Consider the following 23,818-nt stretch of genomic DNA (forward strand, 5'->3'; position numbering starts at 1 on the left):
AATATAAATAAAAATTTAAAAAATTTAGAATAAAAATTAATAGCTACAAATATTTTGAATTTATAAAACAACAGTTTTTTTTTCCTTTCTGAAGAAAGGGTTATCACTGGGGCTCAAGATGAAACAATGGGAGTGAGGGAGACAGCATAATGGTTCTGCAAAGACTGTCATGTCTGAGGCTCTGAAGTGCCAGGTTCAATCTCCTGCACCACCACAAGCCAGAGCTGAGCAGTGCTCTGGCTAATAAAATAAAATAAAACAATAGAAAAAGCCAGCACTGTTAAACACAAGTAATGTATACTCCAAGGGGCCAGAAGATGGCTCAGTTAGTATGGTGAGCACCTTGCTGTGTTGTTAGGCCATGGGTTTGAGCCCTGACACCATAAGTGGCCATCATGCATGGTGGAGTGGTGCTCTGCTATCTCTGCCTTTCCTATTTGCTATTCTGTTGTTTGTTTGTTTACCAAAGCACTGCTCAGCTCTGGCTTCTGGTAGAGCTAGGGATTGAATCTGGGACCTTTGGTGTCTCAGGCATAAGTCTTTTTGCATAAACATTATGCCGGTCTCCCCAATCCCTCTCCTTCTGTTTTCTCAAAAGATTAAATTGTGTAGTTAGCTTGGTGACTCAGTGGATAAAGTATTGACCCTCAAGTGTGAGTTCCCAGGTTTGATCCCTGGCATTGTATGTGCCAGAGTGATGCTCTTTCTTCCTCTAACTCTCACTAGAAGATAAGATTACATTATACTGCATTGCTATTTAATTTTTTTTGTTTTTCAGATAGAGACAGAAAGGCAAAGGAGAGGGTGGAGAGATCATAGCACCAAAGCTTCCTTCAGTGCAGTGGGGACCCGGTGGGGGCAGTGGGTGCCCGGTGTATGTGCTGTTTAAATGTACACGTGTCACTTGATTCTGGGGCCTGGGCTGAGCAGGAGTGTGGAGGGCAGCTCAAAGCAGCTGTGAAGCTGGGTCTGAACCACCAGTGGGCATGGGAAGGGCCTGGCCCTCAGCTCATGGTGTGACCTATGAAACATATCCTCTGGAAGTGGGGCAACAAGCTTGGGCCAGAAAGAGATGGAAATTCTCTGGAAAGTCCTGTGGGCCTTGAGTCGAACAGTGTGCACCTGCTCATGTAGAGCCAGCCATGACCACAGAGGACTGTCCTTGCAGTCCCGGAATGGGACATGGGTGTCCGCTGGGTCAGAGGAAAAAGTAGATGCTGTTTGTAGAAAAGTGATTTTTTTCATAGATTTTATTTTCTATATCTTCTTCTTCATTCTCTTCATCTTCCTCTCCCTCTTCCTTCTCTTTCTTCTTTGTCTTCTTTTTTTTTTAAAGTTTTTTTTTTTTAATTGAGTAGAAGGGACAGGATTTCCCATACATTCCATCCTCTACCCACCCCCAGCTTCCAAAACCGGCACCCCAAGATAGTGCATCCACTTCAGCCTATCAGGGACATGTCATTAGTATCCGTGCTTGACAGGAGAGTTTCTCTGGTGCTGGATGTTCCATGGGTTGGGACACACGTGTAATGACGTATCCACCCCTAGAGCATCACCGAGTTGTGTCACTGTCCTGAGCATCCTCTGTGCTCACGTGCTTCTCCCCCTACCCCCCACAGTAATAGCCACCCTTCTCTTTCCTGTCTCCTAGTTCTGCCTTTTCCAGAATGTCAGACTAGTCAGCTTTGGCTGACTGTCTTCTCTTGAATGGTCACATGCATCTCAGGTCCCTCTGCATCTGCTTATGACTCAGTGACCGAGGTCTTTTCATCATGGAGCGTTGCTCCATTGACTGGTGGTCCTTGGTTGATACTGAGGGACTTCATGGTTGACCAGCATGTTGGCTATCAGGAAAGAGCTGCTGGTCCTGAACAAGGGGTTCTAGCTAACAACCTGATCTGTGTTCTCTTTCATGATTGAGAGACTAGATTTTTTAAAAAAAATATTTATTTATTCCCTTTTTGTTGCCCTTGTTTTTTTTTTTTATTGTTGTAGTTATTGTTGTTGCTATTGATGTTGTTGTTGTTGGATAGGACAGAGAGAAATGGAGAGAGGAGGGGAAGACAGAGGGGGAGAAAAAGACACCTGCAGACCTGCTTCACCGCCTGTGAAGTGACTCCCCTTGCAGGCAAGGAGCCAGGGGCTCCGGGATCCTTACACCAGTCCTTGTGCTTTGTGCTACCTGTGCTTAACCTGCTGCACTACCACCCAACTCCCTCTGGATTTTTTTAAAACCACTTTATGGGAGTGGGGGTTGGGACGGTTTGCAGGGTTATAGTTGTTGACAGATAAGTTGTTCCCACCTGGGTTATTGCTAGGGTTTGGTGCTGGCACTATGAACCCACTGTTCCTGGTGGATTTGCATAATGGTTATGCATAAAGACTTTAATGCATTTTTCTTTCTATTATATTGGATGAGACAGAGAGAAATTGAGAGCGGAAGAGGAGATAGGGAGATAGAAAGACACTTGCAGACCTGCTTCATTGCTTGTGAAGCTTCCCCCCTGCAGGTGGGGAGCAGGGGCTTGAACTTGGGTCCTTGTGTATGATAATGTGTATTCAACTGGGGGAACCACCACCCAGCCCCAAGTACCATTTCTTTTCTCCCCATGACAAGTGTTTGTAAATTACCACTCCCACCACCAGCCCAAGCCTCTCTTCACTATCATGACCTGAGTACCTGACACTTTCCCCCCAACCTGCATATTCTCTCCATAGTTCAATTTCTTTTTTCTTTGCTCTTTCTTTTTTCTTTCCTTTTCTTTTCTTTTCTTTTCTTTTCTTTTCTTTTCTTTTCTTTTCCTATAGTGTTATTTCTGGGACTCGGTGCCCGCACTACAAATCCACTGCTCCTGGAGGCTATTTTCCCATTTTTGTTACCCTTGTTGTTCATCGTATTATTATCGTTGTTGTTATTGCTGTCGTTGTTGTTGGACAGGACAGAGAGAAATGGAGAGAAGAGGGGAAGACAGAGAGGGGGAGAGAAAGATAGACACCTGCAGACCTGCTTCACCGCTTGTGAAGCGGACCCCTCCCCTCCCCCGCAAGTGGGGAGCTGGGGACTCAAACCGGGATCCTTACACCAATTCTTGCACTTTGTGCCATGTGTGTTTAACCCGCTGCACTACCGCCTGGCTCCTTATAGTCCAATTTCACCCTGGTTCCCTTTTCTTGCCTTGCTTCTTTTTCTTTTTTTTTTTTTTTTAATATTTATTCTCTTTTGTTGCCTTTGTTGTTTTATTGTTGTAGTTATTATTGTTGTTATTGATGTCATTGTTGTTGAATAGGACACAGAAATGGAGAAAGGAGAGGAAGACGGGGAGAGAAAGATAGAGACCTGCAGACCTGCTTCACTGCTTGTGAAGTGACTCCCCTGCAGGGGAGCCAGGGGCTTGAACTGGGATCCTTAAGCAGGTCCTTTGCGCTTTGTGCCACCTGTGCTTAACCTCCTGTGCTTAACCTGCTGCGCTACCGCCCAACTCCCCGCCTTACTTCTTAAGTAACACCTAGGAGTGAGATCATCTATTATTCATCCTTCTCCTTCAGTATTATCTCCCTTAACATGATTCCTTCAAGTTCTACCAAAGATATGGAAAAGATCTCATCATTTCTTACAGCCAAGTAGTATTTCTATTCTTTTTTAAAAATATTTTTTAACTTTATTTAATTTATTTTTTTATATTTATTCCCTTTTATTTCCCTTGTTGTAGCTATTATCGTTGCTATTGATGTCAGTGTTGTTGGATAGGACAGAGAGAAATGGAGAAAGAAGGGGAAGACAGAGAGGGGGAGAGAAAGACAGACACCTGCAGACCTGTTTCACCGCCTGTGAAGCGACTCCCCTGCAGGTGGGGAGCCCGGGGCTCAAACCGGGATCTTTACGCAGGTCCTTGGGCTTTGCGCCACATGTGTTTAACCCACTGCGCTACTGCCTGACTCCCGCCAAGTAGTATTTCATTGTGTACCTACACCACGGCTTTCTTAGCCACTCATCTGTTGGTGGGCATCTGGGTTGCTTCTAGGTTTGGGTTATTACAGAGTATGCTGCTATTATCATGGGTGTACACAGATCTCTTTGCATGGGTATTTTTGTTTCCTCTGGATAGATCCATAGGGGAGGAACTGCCAGGTCACAGGGTAGGTCCATTTCTAATGTTCTGAGGAAACTCCAGACTGTTTTCCACAAGGGTTGGAACATTTTGCATTCCCACCAGTAGCATAGAAGGGTTTCTCTTTTCCCATACTCTTGCCAGAACTCATTACTGTGACATTCTCACAGGTGTAAAGGGATGTCTTATTATTGTCTTGGTTTTTCTCTGACAATCAGTGTCTCTGAGTACTTCAAATCATTTTATTTTAGTGGGACAGAGATATATAAAGACCTGAGCACTGTGCAGCTCTGGCTTATGGTGGTGCTGAGCCTTAAGCTGGGGTCCTCAGAAGCTCAGACATGAAAGTCTTTTTGCATAACCATTATGCTGTCCCCCCCACCCTGGAGCATTATTTTTTCATGTGCCTTGTTGGCCCTCTGGATCTCTTCTTTAGTAACAGTTCTTATTCGTGTTCTTGCTTCATTTTCGAATAGGGTTATATTTATTTATTTATTTATTATTGGTGCTGAGTTTTGTGAGCCCTTTATATATTGTGGCTATTAGTGCTCGGTCTGATATATGTAAAGATCTCCCGTTCTGGAAGAGAGACACTGATTTTTTAAAAAAATATTTATTTATTCCCTTTTGTTGCCCGTGTTGTTTTATTGTTGTAGTTATTATTGTTGTTGTTATTGCTGTTGTCGTTGTTGGATAGGACAGAGAGAAATTGAGAGAAGAGAGGGGGAGAGAAAGATAGACACCTGTAGACCTGCTTCACAGCCTGTGAAGCCACTCCCCTGCAGGTGGGGAGCTGGGGGCTTGAACCGGGATCCTTAAGCCCGTCCTTGGGCTTTATGCCACTTGCGCTTAACCTGCTGTGCTACCTCCTGACTCCCAAGACACTGATTTTTAAATAAAGCCCTTCTCTGTCTTCTTTGGCTGGATGGCCAGGTAAGAGGTTATTTTCAGGCTTTGCTGGGCGGCTCCCTCCCCTCTCCCAGACCACAAGCCAGGGAGGAATGATTGCACCCTGCTTCTAATTAGCAACCTACCTCTAATTAGCTTTGCCTGCAGAGGCCTGTCTCCACCCCACCCCCCACCCTTCTTTTCCTGCGTGGAGCAGGGAGTAAAGGTCTGGCTGCAGTGTCTACACTGGCCAGCTGGCCCCAGAACATGGACATGGGCAGACTTTTTAATTTTATTTATTTTGCCTCCAAGGTTATCGCTGGGGCTCCGGTGCCCACAAACCCACTGCTTCTGGAGGCTATTTTCCACCTTTTGTTGCCCTTGTTTTATGGTTGTTGTTGTGATTTTTATTATTGTCATTGCTGTCATTGCTGTTGGACAGGACAGAGAGACAGAGAGGAAGGGAAGACGGGGGGCGGGGGAGAGAAAGGTAGACAACTGCAGACTCTGCTTCACCACTTGTGAAGAGACCCCCCCCCTCCCCCGCAGTTGGGGAACCGGGGGCTTGAACCGGGTTCTTTTTTTTTTTTTTTTTTTCCCTCCAGGGTTATTGCTGGGCTTGGTGCCTGCACCATGAATCCACCGCTCCTGGAGGCCATTTTCCCCCCTTTTTGTTGCCCTAGTTGTTGCAGCCTCGTTGCGGTTATTATTGCCATTGTTGACGTTGCTTTGTTGTTGGATAGGACAGAGAGAAATGGAGAGAGGAGGGGAAGACAGAGAGAGAGGGGAGAGAAAGATAGACACCTGCAGACCTGCTTCACCGCCTGGGAAGCGACTCCCCTGCAGGTGGGGAGCTGGGGGCTCGAACCGGGATCCTTACGCTGGTCCCTGCGCTTTGCGCCACGTGCGCTTAACCCACTGCGCCACCGCCCGACTCCCGAACCGGGTTCTTTTAAGCTGGTCCTTGCGCTTTGTGCTTAACCCGCTGTGCTACTGCCCAACTCCCTATGGGCAGACTTTTTGTGGAAAGACAGTGATAATACTGAAAAAAGACCGCTGGGCCTCAGGTGGCTGGAGCATTCTTCCTCCTCTTCCTGTCCAGCTGTAGAATATAGGAGTCACTAGTATGAGGTACTGAGTTCAATTCCATGCACTGGCCGAGCTAAAGTGATGCTCCTTTTCTCTTTCCCTCTCTGGTTAATCAGTCTTGTAAAAGAAAAGGCATCCTCTCCAAATCCTCTCTCCTGGGCACCACTGATACCAGCATGCTCCTCCTCCCAGACTCTGGGGGAGCTGGGCTGAAGCAAGGTGTATGTGTGTGAGGTGGGTGGGGGGTGGGGGCGTGGTCAGCAGGACCAGGGCACTGGAGACTAGGTAGCACCCTTCCTTAGAGCCCTGGGGAGTCTTATCTTCACTGAAGGGCCACATTTACTTCCTAATTGCCTTTGATTCTTGACTTTTGACCGAGTTCCTCAACACCCAGCCACTTGCTCCAGACTTCCCTTTATCCACTGTCACTTAAATCACAGTAGTGCTGGGGGTTATCTGGAAGCTTCTTTCCCGTCCAAGCATGGCTTAGGGCCCTGGGTCAAATTCTGCCCTGGTCTTTGCAGCCACCCTGAGAAAGTGTCACTGTGTTTGAGAACCTCTTTAGCTTCTTCTCTGAAGCATGGCGGTTTGGGTGGTGAGGTTGGGATCAGGGCAAATGGACAAGGGCCTTGGAGAGTTGAATGAGCCAGGCCATTCAGGGAAGGAGGGAGCTAATGGGGAGGACATTGTTGGAATTCGGAGGCAGTTGCCTGTTTTTAGCTGTTTTGTACAGGGATGTAGGAAAGACATGGCCCTTCTCAGATTCCCCAGAGGTTGTGAGCACGCCACACCCCCGTATCTAACTGCCCCCCTTTATTGCCCCTGGTCCATCATGGGAAGAAGAGGGGCCGGGAAACCTGAGGAAGTGTGGCCACTGGGAATACAGAGCTAGGACGCACCCCTCCTAAACCCTGTGCTTGTTTGCAAGCTCAGAGGGTGGGTAGAAGCAGTGCCACCTGTCAGCGTGCGCACCTGGCTCTGCTGAGCGCCCCCGCGAGCCCCAGGGCGGCGGCAGCTCGTGTTGGGCTGCCTTCCTCAGACCTGCCTGCGTGCGGTGGGGAAACCCCGACGCCCCACCCTCGGCTGCTGGAGGTGTCCTTGCTGACATTTGCTCCCCTGCAGAAAAACAAGTGCTCAGACCTTGAGCTTGGGTTTCTGAACAACTGCCGGAGCACCGAAACGCCGAAACCGGACGGTCAGCAAAGCGCGGACTCCCGGAGGGCGGGTGGGGGTGCGGGTGGGGGTGAGTGCGGGCGGGGCGCAGGGGCGGAGCGCGGTGCCAGGAGCCATGAGCGACGTGCGCGACGTGTGGCTGCTGCTGCGTCTAGCCACTCGCAGGGTGGGATTCGGGGAGCTTCTGCAGGCTGCACCCTGCGTCCCTGGCTGGGGCCTCAACCAGCAGTCCCAGCGTCCACCCCCGTACAGAGCTCCAGCTGTTCTAGGGCGCTGCGAGCTCTGACACAACTGCAGGCGCCCCAGTAACTGGGAGGGAGAGCAGTTTGGGCGGTGGGGCTTGGCTGGGCGCAGGCAGGAATTTTTCGGGGTTTGCGCACTCCTGGGGGCTCATCTCCTGTGGTTATTCTGGCTCTAAGGCAGGGAGCGAGGTGCTGTGCAGAAGAGGATGGTTCAGTTGTGTGAGACAGCCCTGGTGGCCATGGAAACGCGGACCCTGAATCCTGGGGAGACTTACTCCATCTCCCCTGGCCCGGGTGAGGGCACCAGAGGTTCCACCACAACGGCCATGTACCCGGGTTCCAGGACTTGGGGCGGAGAGGGCGGATTTGGGGTTTCCAAGGTTTCCAAGGGAGTCAGAGGCCCGTAGAGCCCCATCTCCATGGGGTGGCTAGGTCGTGGGCTTCGGCCCTGAGCTTTATCAGCGAGCAGCTCTGGCAGTGAGCAGTCACTTTCGCATCCTTCCTCGCCCATCCCCAGCTCAGCAGAGACTCCCCAGCCCCCCTCCCCACCAACTCTATGCGGCCTTTGAGTCCAAGCCCGGGACTTCAGCTTGGCTCGGCTTGATCCGTTAGGAATGCAGAGCTTCGGGTCCCTTTTCCAGCATCCAGTTGATGGGGGCTGCGGGGTACTAGAGTCACTGGCCGGCGCGCCCCTTTTCTCCTGCGGCGACTCAGGAGTTCTCTGGGAAGCCCCCCCTTCCCCCATCCTGGCTGGCGGGGGCCCGGGCAGCTGGAGCGGCGCGCTGCTGAGGCACACCTGCAGGGGCCGCCCGCGAGCCCCCCGCCCCCTTCCTCTTGGCTAGGGCCGTCCCTCGAGAGCGCGGCCCGCCCCTTTGACGTGCGACAGCGGCAGCGGGGACTCTTAAAGGCCGCGGCTCAGGCATCCTGGCCGAGGATCCGGCAGGGCGCACCGCGGAGGGGAGTGTTTCGCGACTCACCACCGTCTGTCACCCCCACGTCCCCAGCCGACCGGCGCCTCAGCTGAGCGCGCCTTGGTGACCGAGCACAAAGCACATTTTCCCAAGTCGGCCCCACTTCCCCCCTTTGTTCTGGGGGTCCGCGTTCCGCCGGGTTCCCCAAGTGTGACTTCCTCGCCAGGGGCGCACGCTGCCCCCTAGCCGGCTGCGAAGATGCCCTTGGAGCTGACCCAGAGCCGGGTGCAGAAGATCTGGATCCCCGTGGACCACCGTCCCTCGCTGCCTAGATGTGAGTGTCGGGGCCGGGCTGAGGACCCTGCGCCCGCCTCGCTCCTCCCCGCCGCCCGACCCGCCTCTGTAGCAGCGGGGTGGGCGCAGCTGCGCCTCTTCAGCCGTAGCGCGGCGCTGTGAGCTCTCTGGGCCTCAGGAAACCCTGTACAGGGAAGGGCTTCACGCGGGTCTCCAGGACCCGCCACACTTTGGGACCCGGCAGATTCTCGTGCCGCGCCTACGCTCGCCCCCTTCCCCATCTATCCCCTTTCTTTTTCTCTCTCTTCTTTCCTCCCTCCCTCCAGACCTCCCTCCCTCCCCCTCTCTCTCCTTACGCACCCTTCTCGCAGCGGGCTCCACCTCTTCCATAGCAAGGCACCGGAGACCAGCGGAGCCAGTGTCTGTCCATTCCCAAATGACAGGTTTGGGGTACGGTCCGTGGACTGTGACTGCATTCTGTGCTCACATGTTCCGGTTCCATCCCCAGCCCCAGCCCAGAGATTGGGTCCAGATTGGGTACTGTCTCCCAGACCTGGTCAGGTTGTCTGGGAATCAAATGGGGCAGCGTTCCAGTTGGGCTCTTTGCATCGGTGGCACGTGTTGGCAGGCTACTCGCTTACCTCCTCTGCCACCTCGTTTCTCAGGGGATAGTCATCTCAGCTACTTTGACAGCTCTGAATCATCACCCCCTTCCCCGCCCAACCTGCTGTGGAGGTGAGGGGAGTGTTCTGGGCCATCTGGGCTGTGAGAGCTGTCATGTGGCTCCTAGCAGCCCGGAGGGCCACCCAGGCCACCGTCCTGTTCCCTGTGCTGGACCTGAGATCCGGACACCTTCTTCAAGAGAACTGTGCTTTTGGGCAGGTGGCAGAGGGCTGTGGGCTGCAGTCAAGCCCCCCCTCCCTCCCTCCCCCTCACTGGGCGCTGGGAGAGAAGTTGCTAGAGGGCTGGCGGTTCTGGCCGCATTTCTATAAAAGCTGCTGGTGGAATGTGGGGTGGTGGTGGTGGGGGTGGCCCCTCCCCTTCCCTGTTGTCTGGATCAAAGCAGATGTCTGCAGCCGGGGTGGGTCCCCTCTATAAGTGCATAGGATGGGGGTGGGGGCGGTTCTATCATGTATGCGCTCCTGTTCAAGGTGGTGGTGGGGGAGGTGGGGAGCTGGCAGGGCCTACTCGTGCGATTCCTCTGCACGTGTGCTCGCGCCCCCTTCCTGCAGACCGTCCATTAGACTTGATCGGGCTGCACGTCTCACACGCAGATGAAAGCAGAGAGGAGATCTGCTTCTGTCAGCCGTGCAGGCAGGGGTGTGGGGGGCAGGGGGGCTTGCTGAAGCCCTCTCAGGAAGGCTGGTTTGTCCCCCCCACCTCAGCCCCTGGGGAATGGTCTCAGACACTGTATATAATAAGGTGGTTTCCCTTATAAAGTATCTAGTGCCTGGGTATTTAGTTCATGTCCTATATTTCAAGCCTGGCGAGCCTCTTGGTTTAAAACAACCACTCCGTTCTCCTGTGGGACTACGGAAAAAAGGGCCTTTCTTCTCATCTCTTCTTCCATTTCCTTTCTTCTGCCTCCCCTCCCTTTGCTTGTGGCATATGGGACGTTGGATGGGGTTTTTCTCCCTTACCCTGTCACCCTCTTTCCTTTTAATTTTAATTTAATTTAATTTATTTATTTTTTTATTGTTGTAGTTATTATTGATGTCATTGTTGTTGGATAGGACAGAGAAATGGAGAGAGAGTAGGGGAAGACAGCGAGGAGGAGAAAAAGACAGACACCTGCAGATCTGCTTCACCGCCTGTGAAATGACTCCTCTGCAGGTGGGGAGCCGGGGGCTCGAACCGGGATCCTTATGCTGGTCCTTGCGCCATGTGCCATGTGCGCTTAACCCGCTGTGCTACCGCCCAACCCCCAATTTTTATTTTATTTTAATGAGAGAGATGTAGAGAGAAAGAGAGGGAGAGAGAGACCAGAACACTGCTCAACTCTGGCTATGGTGGTGCTGGGAATGGCACCAGGGCCTTGGAGCCTCAGGCATGAAAGCCTTTTGCAGAGTCAGCATGCTATTTCCCCAGCCCTTGCCACCCTCTTTCAAAGTAGGGGGTGTCTGTGGCCTAGGTGCTCCTGGCCATACACATTGCAAAGAACAAGGAACCACATAAAGCTGGGCATTGAGGATTCGGGTGCCCGTGGCTACACTTATATTGTGACAGTTTCCTCTACCTGCTGGTGGCAAGGAAGCTGTCAGTTGCCAAGGCCAAGGACTGGCTGCTGTCCTTGTCAATCAGTACTGAGCACTGACTAACTTGCGTGAGTTTTTTATCCACTCTGTCTTTTTAAAAAATATTTATTTATTCCCTTTTAGTTGCCCTTGTTGTTTTATTGTTGTAGTTATTATTTTTGTCTGTCTGTCTTGTTGGATAGGACAGAGAGAAATGGAGAGAGGAGGGGAAGACAGAGAGGAGGAGAGAAAGATAGACACCTGCAGACCTGCTTCACCACTTGTGAATTGACTCCCCTGCAGGTGGGGAGCCGAGGGCTCCAACTGGGATCCTTACATTGGTCCTTGTGCTTTGTGCCATATGCGCTTAACCCGCTGTGCTACCGCCCGACTCCCTCCACTCTGTCTTCTTTTCTGAAGGCCAGCTCACCTGTTCACTGCTCAGCAGGGTAAGGAGAAAAGCACATCTCCCAGTGCTGAACCTTTTCCTTTTGCAGACTCCTGAGTGAGGCTGAACACAGTGCATTTGCTCCAGGCTTAGAGCAGATGTAGCTGAGCATCCAGTGTGACTGCTAGAAAGGACCACCTGTCACTCACACTGATAAAAAGACTTTCATCTCTGTAGGGGCTTGAGTCCAGGCTGGCCTTGGAATGGAGAAGAGATAGGGGACATTCCTGTGTGTCCTCCTTGGGTGGTTGGGACAGCCCACAGCAGCCTTTTTCAGCACACAGCAGAGGAGTTGGGTTTGAAAAATATTTTGCCAGGTTTGGACAGCAGCAGGTGGGTTCAGACCTCCTGTATTTATGTTTTTTGTTTTTTTTTTTTTGATAGTTCTGGGTCATGAACCCAAGGTCTGGGAAGAATGCTTCTGTGTGGCCTTCCTACCCCCATTTTTTCCATTCTCTATTTCTTTGGAAGAGTTGAAGAGAGAGAGAGGAGGGACACCACAGCACTGCTTCACCATCCATGGAGCTTCCCCTGGTGCTCTCCATGGTGCTCCCAAGTGTGTGGTGCTGGGTCTCAAGCCCAGGACCTCTCATATAAAGTGTGTGTTTTTGGGCAGGGGTAAATAGCATAATGGTTATGCAAAGAGACTCTCATGCCTGAGGCTCCCAAGCCCCAGGTTCAATCCCCTGCACCACAAGCCAGAGCTGAGCAGTGCTCTGGTGAAAAAAAAAAAAAAAAAAAAAAAGGAAAAAAAAAGTGTGTGTTTTTCTGGATGAGCTATCTCCTGGCCTTGAGCAGCTTATTTTAATAACTTTTATAAAATAAAGTTATTTAGTATTTACCAATGTGACAGAAAGAGAGAGAACTAGAGCATCACTTGGCACATGCAATACTAGGGATTGAACTCTGGATCTCATGATTGAGAGTCTAATGGTCTAGCTACTGCACCACCTCCTAGGCTGCAACAATAGCCAATTTAAAGAAATATTTATATATATAAAAGAAACATTTATCAACTTACTAATGAGAGAGGAGCAGAATGTCACTTTGGCATATTTGGTAATAGGAATCAAACCAAGGACCTTATGTATGCACTCTGCCACTTCCTAGGCCACATATGTTTTGCATCCCTTCCTCCCCCCCCTTTTTAATGTGGCCAGGAGGAAATGACTCAGCAGCTTGCACATGTGAGAGACCACTAAGTGACCTTCCAGAGCAACTTTTTTTTTGTATTGAGAGTGAGGGGGAGGAAAGAAGAATTAGAAACACTGTAGCGCTGCTTCACCATCTGTAGAGCTCCCCTTAGTGCCATCCCCTTAGTGCCATCCCCTTAGTGCCATCCCCTTAGTGCCATCCCCTTAGTGCTCCCATATGGTGCCAGGTCTCGAACCTAGGGCCTCACACATAGAAGACATGTCCTTTATGGGAGGAGCTATCTCCCAACCCTGGGCATCTTATTTTTAAAAGTACTGAGCCACAGCCACTGGCTGGGCACACCAGGAAGGAGCATCAGAGGATTTCAGTGAGAAAGTCCTCTAGGAGCCAGAGTCTGGCCCCAGCCTTTTTCAGGGGACACTTGTGGGGCTGTGACTGACAGGTGATTGTGGGAAGTGTTTCACCCATGTCACTTGGTAGTTCCTCCTCCCAGCAGCAATTAGGAAGCATCCCTCGATTTCTGAGAAAGGGAAGCTGGCGAAGCAGTTACCTGTGGGAGGGGCTCAGGGGCAGATGGGCCTAGCAGTGCACTTGGGGCTTGAATCATAGCCCGAACTCTCAGCTAGGAGTCTGAGGTACCTCTGAGGATGAGCCCCCAACTATGGCTGGCAGAGGTCAGTTGGGTGGGCAGGCAATGGGTAAGAGCAGGAGAGACCACTCAGCCTGTGTTCAGATGACCTGCCCAAGGAGGATGGCATGTCCCCGTGGAGGGTTCAGACACACTGCCTTTACATTTAGAGAGAAAGTTCAGAGGGAGAGATGGAGAGGAGAGAGACACTACAGCCCTGGGTTGTGCCACCATCCAGGGAGGTCCCCCCTGCTGCTGTCCATGGTGCTCCCATGTGGTGCTGGGGCTTGAACTCAGGGTCTTACACATAGTGAGCTATCTCCCAACTCCCAGAAGTGTTTTTGAGAGACAACTGTACATTGGGGTTCCCCCAGCCCACCTGCCTGCCCAAGTCCTCAGCCCAGCCTTGCAGATTCTGATCCTTCTCCTCCTCTTCCTTCATTTGTAAAGGTTTATTTAAAGGAGATGGAATCGGTGGAGGGGACCTATGGGGTGGGGGGCAGAGCACCACTTTGGTATATGCGGTACCAGGAACCAAACTGGGAGCTTCAGGCATGCAAGTCCAGTGTTGTGCTAACCCAGCTGGCCACCCAGCTGCTACTGATTCTTTTTATTTTTTAAGATTATTTATTTATTTATTTATTTATTATAAAGATAGGAGGAGAGAGAGAAAGAACCAGACATCACTCTGGTACATGTGCTGCTGGGGATTGAACTCAGGACCTCAGGACCTCTGCTTGAGAGTCTAGTGCTTTACCCACTGCACTACCTCCCAGACCACAATTGCTACTAATTCTTAATATTAAGTAAGCAGACTCTGGTGGGGCTGAGGGGTGGGGTGCTCTGGGATGCTGTGGTCCCAGAGTCAAGCTTCCAGCCTTGCTTCCCAGGTAACTATATCCTGCCCCACTCTTTCCAGCAGCCACCTCTCCCCCCTAATCCTGAGAGCTCACTCCTGGGCTGGGGCACCTGTTGAGTGACAGGTGGCTTTCCCACAGCTGTCACAGCCTGGCAGTGGCTGGAAAAACCAGAAGGAAAATAGGGTGATGCTCTCTGGGTTTGGAGGTTCAGCCTGAGTTTGGGCCCTTCTGTTCTGCTGGGGAGCACGCCGGGCACCTCTCCTACCTGCTCAGCATCTCCAGCCAGCTGAGCAGACAGGACCTGTGGAGGAAGAGTCACACGGGCTTTTGTGGGCAGTGGGACATCAGAAAAGGCAGGAGAAATAGGGCCTCAGGGGAAGGATTAGTGGATTGAATCCAGGTAGCTGTCACTTTGCTCCTATGTCACCTGTGGCCACCGCCATGCCAGCAGTGTGTCTGATGTCACCATCAGCCTTCTGGACAGGGCTTCCCCTTTCTCTCCTTGTCTCTTTGCTCTGATGTGACACTCATCCTCTGCTTTTTAGGACCTTGTTTGTCCCTAGTCACTGACACTGATGACCAGACAGTCCCAGCCAGGACATCGGTTGTCTCTATCTCTTAACCCCCCCTTGACCTCCTTGCCTCCTCCCCAACCTGACTGCTGAGTTTCCTCTTTGTCCCCAGTAACAGGAAGCAGAGCTCAGAGGACATGGGATATCCCTCTGTGGGGGTCCCAGGCCTGCCTAGGAGCCAGTGGGGACCTCAGCCAAGAGGGGACACCCCCTTGAAGGCTGCACATGTGATGGATCAGTTGGCACCCCCTCCACATGTGGCACTTGCATCTAGGACAGGCTTGGATTGGGAGCAAGGGTGGCGGGTGACTCGAGGCTCTGCAGCTCTGTCACCAGAGTCATTTGCCTGGCCATCCAGGGAGACAGGGAAGTTTCCTGAGCAGGACTCTGTGGGCTGAGACTCCTGGCGAGACAGGCTCTACCTGGTCTGGGTCTTCTCCAACTTTTGTTCCCTCACAGGCCCTTGACTCCGGCCTTCTACCCACTGTTCCCTCTGTGGGGCCTTGGGGGGTTGAGGGGTGTACCTTTTACCCCGGTACAAGGCATTTGGGGTGGACTTCCCATTGTAAAGTTTGTGTGTGTGTGTGTGTGTGTGTGTGTGATCAAACCTGTGCTCTACCTTCTGAGCTGCTCCCTCACTACTATAAAATCAACTTACTTAATTTTGGCCAAAGCTCTGCTCAGCTCTGGCTTATGGTGATAATGGGGACTGTACCCCTCAGAGGCTCAAGCATGAAACCACTACATTGCCTCCCTGGCCTACATATAAAAATAATAACTATATACATATATATTTGAGATCAGAAGTGTTCAGGAATGTCTGGCTATAGACAGCAGCACAAACTTATTTTTCAAATTGCCTTCTGTTAAATATTATTTAGAGGGAGTTGAGCAGTAGCACAGCAGGTTAAGCGCACATGGCGTGAAGCACAAGGACCGGCGTAAGGATCTGGGTTCGAGCCCCTGGCTCCCCACCTGCAGGGGAGTCGCTTCACAAGTGGTGAAGCAGGTCTGCAGGTGTCTGTCTTTCTCTCCCCCTCTTGGTCTTCCTTTCCTCTCTCCATTTCTCTCTGTCCTATCCAACAATGACAACATTAATAACAACAATAATAACTACAACAACAAAACAACAAGGGCAACAAAAGGAAATAAATAAAAATAATTTAAAAATTCTTTTAAAAATGTTATTTAGATACAGACAGAAAGGTAGAGGGGGGCCAAGTGTTGGCACACCAGGTTAAATGTACATAGTACAAAGTGCAAGGACTCATGCATGATCCCCGGCTCCCCACCTGTAGGGGGTTACTTCATAGGCAGTGAAACAGGTCTGCAGGTGTTGTCTGTCTCTCTCCCACTCTATCTCCCCCTCCCACCCTCCGTTTCTCTCTGTCCTATCTAATAAAATGAAGAAAAAAAAAAGGCCTTCAGGAGCAGTGGATTCATAGTGCTGGCACTGAGCCCCAGCAATAACCCTGGAGGCAATAACAAACAACAAACCAGAAAGGTAGAGAAAGCAGTTGGAGAGAGCATGAATGAGACAAGAGACCACAGCACCAAAGCCTCTTTCAGTGGGGTGAGGGCCAGGCTTGAACTCAGGTGGTGTACATAGCAAAAGCAACACATTATCCAAGTGAGCTGAGCCTACACACAAAACATTTTTTTTTAAAAAATGCAGTGCAAGTGAATGACCTCAGGACCATGCATTGAGCAATAGCGCTGAGCAGTCTTTCTGGGCTAGGCTTTTCAGTCTTTATCTCTTTGAGAGTAGAAGGGAGAGACAGAGAGAGGTGAGATACCACAGCACCATACTACCATCCATGGAGCTCTCCCCAAAGCTGTCTGTCCACGGTGCTCCCATGTGGTGTCAGAACCTGAACCCATGGCCTCAACAGCAAGGTTGTGTGCTCTACTGGGTGAACTCTTGCCTGGCCCTTAACAATTATTATTATTTTCAGATAGCTAACATACTTATTACTGAGTCGGGAAGCAGGAAGAAATACAAGGCCAAGTGGGTTCCTAGTCAAGTGTGTAAGACAGTGGTGCTTCACTCAAGATACTAGTGGTCCATCCCAGCAGAAATATGTGTGTGTCTTAGGGGAATCCTTATACACTCAGCTTTGTTCTTCTCCAGTGTCTCTTCTTGGAGTTGTACCTGATTCTTTAAAAAAAATTTATTAGGGATTTAATATTGACTTACAAAGTTATAAGGTAACGACTATAATTCCACACCACCAGAGTTCTTTTTAAAAAAATGTTTATTTGTTCCTTTTTGTTGCCATTGTTGTTTTATTGTTGTAGTTATTATTGTTGTTATTGATGCCATCGTTGTTGGATTAGACAGACATGGAGAGAGGAGGGGAAGACAACGAGGAGGAGAAAAAGACAGACACCTGCAGACCTGCTTCACCGCTTGTGAAGCGACTTCCCTGCAGGTGGGGAGCCAGGGATTCAAACAGGGATCCTTAAGCCGGTCCTTGTGCTTTGCACCACCTGCGCTTAACCCGCTGCGCTACTGCCCGACTCCCACCACCATAGTTGTATGTCTCCATTCCCTCCATTGGAAACTGTATTAGTTGGGGGCCGGTGGTGGTGCACCTGGTTGAGTGCACATGTTACAATGCACAAGGACCTGGGTTTGAGCCCCCGGGCCCCACATTCAGGGGGAAAGCTTCACAAGTGGTAAAACAGGGCTACAGGTATCTCTCTGTCTCTCTACCTCTCTATCTCCCCCTTCTCTCAATTTCTGGCTATCTCCAATATGCAAGTAAAGATATTTAAAAAAAGAAACTATTTAAAAAAAAAGAAACTGCATTCATTCTCCCAAGATCACAAACATGGGTTGACTATTGTTTCTATAACTATCTATATTTATAAATATTTGCCCATTTTTAATGGTCCTGCTTTCTCTTCCTTTCTAAGTCACACCTACTGCTGAGTGCCCTTCCTTTATTTTTTATTTTTTCCCCCTCTTCTATCTCTGGGTCCTGATGGGATTGGAGTTCAGAGTCCTTTGGTCAATTTCCCTTAATATTTACCCCTCTGGGAATAAGGACCCAAATTATTTATGGGGTGCAGAAGGTGGGAGGTCTGCCTTCTGTAATTGCTTCTCTGATTAACATGGGTGTTGGCAGGTCGATCCATGCCCTGTACCTGATTTTATTACCAGTTTTCATCCAAATACACTGGGGAATGGGACAGTTTTGTTTTTGCATATTAGCCAGGAATTGCTTGATTCTGAAAGACATAGCAAGAATGAGTCAGTCTACCAATACGATGGCGGAGAAAAGGAGAGCAGTGATCACTCTATTTTAATGACTAATTTTTATTTATTTTGTGTTAGAAAGCATTTCCCATGTGTATGGAGGTGGGGTGGGGAGAGAAGCCGGCACACCACTCACATACATGTGATACTGAGGCTCGAACCAGGAGCCTCAGGCTTGTGCATCCACAGCTGGGAGTGGAGCTGTGCCCGGCCCTCTCCCCCACCCCATGGTGTGCTTTCTGCCTGACCTTGGCCACCAGTGGCCATGGGCACCCTGGTGTGGCCTGGGGCGCCAGGTCCTGTGGGAGTGCGAGTGGATTTCCCAGGACTGTTGACACCCTTCTCTGCCCCACAGCCTGCGGGCCCAAGCTGACAAACTCGCCTACCGTCATCGTCATGGTGGGCCTGCCAGCCCGGGGCAAGACCTATATCTCTAAGAAGCTGACTCGATACCTCAACTGGATTGGGGTCCCCACCAAAGGTGAGGCCACTGTCCAGAGCTCCCTGCCCCCAGCTGTGGAGGTGTATATGTGTGTATGTATGGGAGGGGGATCCCCACCTCTCTTCTTGACTGTGTCACCTGCCACGTTACACATGCCCTTTATTCTTGGGTTGGATCTTTTTTTCACTAGTCCAGTCTGACTTGTCTAGTGGGACCCTCACATTCCAGAAAGTTCTTTTTCTGAGTCCTTGAAGCACCTAGCTGTGCTGCTTCCCTGCCACATGTGCTCTGGTGCCCAGACTGATCATTTTCGTGAATGTTTACCTGGTCTTCCCAGTGTCCTGGGGGTGGGGCTTCAAAACCCACTGTAGGTAGAAATCATGGCTCCTGTTCTCGGCCTTGACCTCCTGTAGAACAGCAGGCAGCCTAGAGCAGAGTTTGGTCTGGGGGAACCTTCTGGAAGGTCTGGGAGTATAGCAGCAGGTGGGCTCACCTCACCAGGTCCTCACTCCTCTTGTGGGTGTTTTCCTTTTGGGGGGAAGGTTCCTCAGTTTTTGGAGGTAAACACTGAACTCTGTTCCCCCTCCTGCAGTGTTCAATGTGGGGGAGTACCGGCGTGAGGCTGTCAAGCAGTACAGCTCCTACAACTTCTTCCGCCCTGACAACCAGGAAGCCATGAGAGTGCGCAGGTGAGTGTGAGGAGGTGTAAGGCCTGCTGTCATCTGTCTTCCTGGCTTCTGCCACACTGGGCTCTCCTTGTCACTCATTAGGAAGGTGCAGAGCAGGCTGGCGAGATAGAATAATGATTCATGCCTGGGGTTCCAGGCCCCAGATTCAATCCACAATAAGCCACAATAAGCCACAGCTGAATAGTGCTCTGTTGTCTTTCTTTGTATCTGTTATTAAAAATAACAATAATAAAATGAATAAAATATTAACAAACAAGCAAAAAAAAAAAAAAAAAAGGAAAGATGCAGGGCCTCTTTCATGGAAAAGTCACCTGCTTGTATTTGAAGAGTTTTCTTCCCACCCCAAGGAGTTCCCAGGCTCATGTGTAAGACTGTGTATGTGTGTGTGTGTGTGTGCATATGTGAATCCTGGGGGCTGGAGGCCTACTCAGAGCAGGGCAGAGAGGAGCCCTGAGAGTAAGGGAAGAAGAGACAGGGAGACACCTCAGCACCACTCTCATCTGTGGAATTTCCCCAGCTCTGTCCATGGTGCTCAAATGTGGTGCCAGGGACTGAACCCAGAGCTGTGCTAGGTGCTCTGTCAAGATGTGTGTTCCACTAGGTGACTATCTCTTGGCCTCTCAACCATTATTTTAGAAGTTCCTGGAGTAGGGTCCTCCATGGCCTGGTACGAGCTCCACTCCTTTGTGCAAGGCCGGGAGTGGAGAGAGCTCTGGTCACTTTGTTGGTGACAAGAAAGGCCAGGGCTCTGCTGTCGGAGTACTGGGCCTCAGACCCCTTTCTGGTACTGCAGGCAATGTGCCCTCGCTGCCTTGAGAGATGTCAAAAGCTACCTGACCAAGGAAGGGGGACAGATTGCGGTGAGTCTGGGGTCCCTACATCCTAGCAGGAGGGGGTATCCTACACACTGACTCCAGAGTGCCAGGATACCCCTAAATTGTGCTGAGTGCCTCTGATCCAGAGCTAGCGGGTGACTGGGGTGGGGGCTGAACACAGACCCCTGATGGTGATGAAAGCTATCTGGGGGGGGGCACAGTGGGTACATGCTCTGTTCCACCTCTCAGGAGTTTGACATTGCCTTCTGTGCAGCTCTGAGGGTGATTCCCATTCTCCCCATATTTCTGTGTCCCTGATGGACTATGACAGGAGTTAAGAGGAGATAGGAGAGGTTGGGGATGTGTCCTAGAACCCCATTTTCTGGCTGGTACCTGAAGAGCCAGGACTGGCCTTCTGGACAGGTGTATATAGTGTTCGTCTCAAACCTGCATCTCTTCCCTGCCCTCTTTTCTGTCCGCCAGGTGTTTGATGCCACTAACACCACCAGGGAGAGGAGACACATGATCCTCCACTTTGCCAAAGAAAACAATTTCAAGGTAAGCCGAGCCTCCCTCTTGCCCTGCAGTGTGTGTGAGCTACTGACTCTCATGTCTGCTGGAGGTTCTGGGGGGTTCCTTCCAAGGAAGGGGAGCAGGCCTCCCTCAGGGAGAGGGTGGCAGGGATGGCAATGAAGGGTTCTTTTTATGTCTTCGGGGACTGGGAAGGGATGTCTGTCCTTTTTGCATGTGAGGATGTCACATGAGGATGTTGCCCAAGTTGGCCCTTGGTATTTGCGGCCAAGTTTGTGGTTTCCCAGTATCTCTCTCCTTTCTCTAGGTGTTTTTCATCGAGTCTGTGTGTGATGACCCCACAGTGGTGGCTTCGAACATCATGGTAAGGCAGCCCATGACACCCTTTCTGTTGTGGAGATGTGAAAACGGGGGAGTCAGTGGAAGGGGGGACTTAATGGCTGACTGTCCTGCTTGCCATTGGTTTTGTCCAGGGGTGGGGCCTGTGAGAGCTGTCCTTAACTGTGATCCTGGCTGGCTTCATCCGGGACCTTTCAGGCCATCATTGGCAGGAAGTGGTATCTGTGGAACATGAGAGATGGGTGGTATTAGCCTGGTTGCTTCGAGGTGCAGGGTGTGGTATGGGGGAGGTGCTCGGGGAGGACTGGGGACAGCAGGCCAGTCTCCCAGACTATTAGTCTCTGGTGGCTAAGCTGGGCTGTGGAGCCAGTTGATTGCGGCGGGCTTTCTCATTGTGTGGGGACTGGACAGAGTCTTCTTCCTGCTCATTCACCTGGAGCAGAGCTTCCTCTTTCAGCTCCCTGGTCCCCATGTTGGGGGCCTGGATAAATTGAGGATGATTAGAAATTATCTTGTTCAAATTAATTTTTTCAAGAGCTGGGATCTTGCATATATGCAGTTTTACTCCTCCTAGGCTGGCTCTTTCTTTTAAAAATTTAATTAGTGATCTAATATTGATTTACAAAATAATAGGGTATAATTCCACACTGTTCTCACCACCAGAGTTCTGTGTCTCCATTCCCTCCATTGGAAACTGCAGTAGTTCTCCCAAGATCACAAGTATGGGCTGACTTATTTCTATAATTATCACTAGGCTGACTTTAATTCATAGAGAGACAGAGGGAGAGACACCACAGCACTAGAGCTTCCCCCAATGTCCTGGGACCTTCCGTGTGATGCTGAAGCTCAAATCAGCACTGATCAATAGCAAGGCTTGCAGACTATCCAGTGAAATATCTCTTTGGCTTTTACTTTAAGATTTCTCTGAGAGAGAGAGAGAGAGAGAGAGAGAGAGAGAGAGATATAGATATTGAGAGAGAGAGAGAGAGGCAGACAGACAGAAATTAGAGAGACCAGAGCATGACTCCATCCATGGAGCTTCTTTGGTGTTATCCATCCTATTCCCATGTGAAGCTGGAGCTCAAACCTAGGGCCTCATGAATGAAAGGCCTATGCTTGCTTGTTGAGTCATTTCCTGGCCTGTGTCATCATCATCATCACCATCATAGATTTATTAATGAGAGAAAACTAGAGCATCACTCTGGAGCATGCAATGCTGGGGCTTGAACTTGGAACCTCTTGCTTCAGTCCAACTTTTAATCCATTGCATCCCCTCCTGGGTCACCTACATATTAAAGTGCTGCCAGGCACCCCCAGCTCCTGGTTTGGCTTCTGCTGAGCTCTGTTGATGGAGGCTGGGTGGCTTAATAGGTCCTCCTGGCTATGGCCCATTCGGAGCTGTGCTTGTGGAATTCTGTGCTCTTGGCAGCAGCCATATTTCTTCCTGGGAAGCATGTCAGGAGCATTGAGACTCAGGACAGGCCCCGGTGTTTCAGCCCTCCCTCCCCCAGCCTTGTTCTACTGCAGAAAGCCCCCAGTGAGTCAGCGCCTCTTCTTTGTCTATGGCAGGAAGTGAAGGTCTCCAGCCCAGATTACAAAGACTGCAACTCAGCAGAGGCCATGGACGATTTCATGAAGAGGATTAACTGCTACGAGGCCAGCTACCAGCCCCTGGACCCTGACAAGAATGACAGGTAGGGCCACTGCCTCTGATTCATGTCCGCAGGGCTTTCCCTAGCTCCCACAGAGAACTGGTTCCGGACACTTGTCTAAACACTCTGAAATAAACCTCTTTTTTCCTGGGCTGGGAACATAGCTGGGGGTGGGGGGGCACAGCTGCCTTGCTATTGAGGCCCGATGTCTAAGCCCTGGCACCATGTGGGAGCACCATAAAAGCCCTGGGGGAGCTCTCTGTCTCCCAGTCCTTTTCTATCCCTTTCTAAGTATATAGAAAAAACATTGGACCAGGGAAAGTTGCCCTGTGGTATCTTGATTATACAAAACCATTTTGTTGTTGTTGTTATTTTTATTTTGGGGGGGAGGGAGATAGCATAATGGCTATGCAAAAAGGCTTTCATGCTTGAGGCTTTGATAGTCAAAGGTTCAGTCCCCCTTGCCACCATAAGCCAGAGCTGAGCAGTGGCAAAAACAAAATAAACAAAAAACCTACACGGTTTAGTTCCTGCCTTGGCTAAAAAAAAAAAATCTGTGATTTTCTCCCTTTCTCATTAAGAAGAAGTATCCCTTAAAAAATATTTTGTCAGGAGTCAGGCGATAGTGCAGTGGGTTAAGCGCACGTGGCACAAAGCGCAAGGCCCGGCTTAAGGGTCCCAGTTCAAGCCCCAGGCTCCCCACCTGCAGGGGAGTCATTGCTTCACAGGTGATGAAGCAGGTCTGCAAGTGTCTGTCTTTCTCTCCCCCCCTCTCTATCTTCCCTTCCTCTCTCCATTTCTCTCTGTCTTATCCAAAAATGATGACATCAAGAACAACAATAACTACAACAATAAAACAACAAGGGCAACAAAAGGGAAAATAAATAAATATTTTTAAAAAATTTTGTCTCTCACCCTCTCTGTCTTCCCTCTTCTCTCCATTTCTCTTTGTCCTTTCTAACAACGACGACATCAATAATAACAACAATAATAACTACAACAACAATAAAAAAACAAGGGCAACAAAAGGGAAAATAAATAAATATAAAAAAATAAAAAATATTTTGGTGGGTATGAGAGATAGCATAATTGTTATGCTAAGAGACACTCATACCTGAGGCTTCAAAGTCCCAGGTTCAATCCCCTGCACCATCATAAGGCAGAGCTGACCAGTGCTCTGGTAAAAAAAAAAAAAAAAAAAAAAAGAAAAATTGGGGGCATGGAAGACAGCATACTGGTTATGCAAAAAGAATCTCATGCCTGACGTTCTGAGGCCCCAGGTTCAATCCCTTGTACCACCATAAGCCCCAGCTGAGCAGTGCTCTGGTAAAAGCAAAGTAAAACCAAAACAAGGCAACAACAACAAAATAAAATAATTATTTTCTTTGTACAAATTATTTTGCATTTATGAGAGAGCCCAGAGACAGAACCTGGGACCTCCTGCATGTGCTGTATTGCTAGTGTGACTCTTTCAGACCCTGTGCT

At 50.1% G+C, this 23,818-nt stretch overlaps 1 protein-coding gene across 4 annotated transcripts in view; it reads left to right on the top strand.

Moving 5' to 3' along the window:
- Positions 1-23,818, top strand: part of PFKFB3 (6-phosphofructo-2-kinase/fructose-2,6-biphosphatase 3) — a 68,978-nt gene that overhangs the window by 33,400 nt on the left and 11,760 nt on the right. The window contains exons 1-7 of one of the 4 annotated variants that reach the window (XM_060192121.1): positions 8,201-8,746; positions 18,221-18,346; positions 18,900-18,996; positions 19,790-19,856; positions 20,295-20,369; positions 20,650-20,706; positions 22,251-22,375. In XM_060192121.1, coding sequence (XP_060048104.1) covers positions 8,671-8,746; positions 18,221-18,346; positions 18,900-18,996; positions 19,790-19,856; positions 20,295-20,369; positions 20,650-20,706; positions 22,251-22,375 — 623 coding nt within the window. In that variant the 5' untranslated portion in view covers positions 8,201-8,670. Of the gene's footprint in view, positions 1-8,200; positions 8,747-18,220; positions 18,347-18,899; positions 18,997-19,789; positions 19,857-20,294; positions 20,370-20,649; positions 20,707-22,250; positions 22,376-23,818 lie in introns of those variants that run through there. The other 3 variants (XM_060192119.1, XM_060192120.1, XM_060192122.1) reach the window with 3 other exon arrangements.

Source organism: Erinaceus europaeus, chromosome 6, assembly GCF_950295315.1.
Source record: "Erinaceus europaeus chromosome 6, mEriEur2.1, whole genome shotgun sequence".
NCBI classification, from domain to species: domain Eukaryota; kingdom Metazoa; phylum Chordata; class Mammalia; order Eulipotyphla; family Erinaceidae; genus Erinaceus; species Erinaceus europaeus.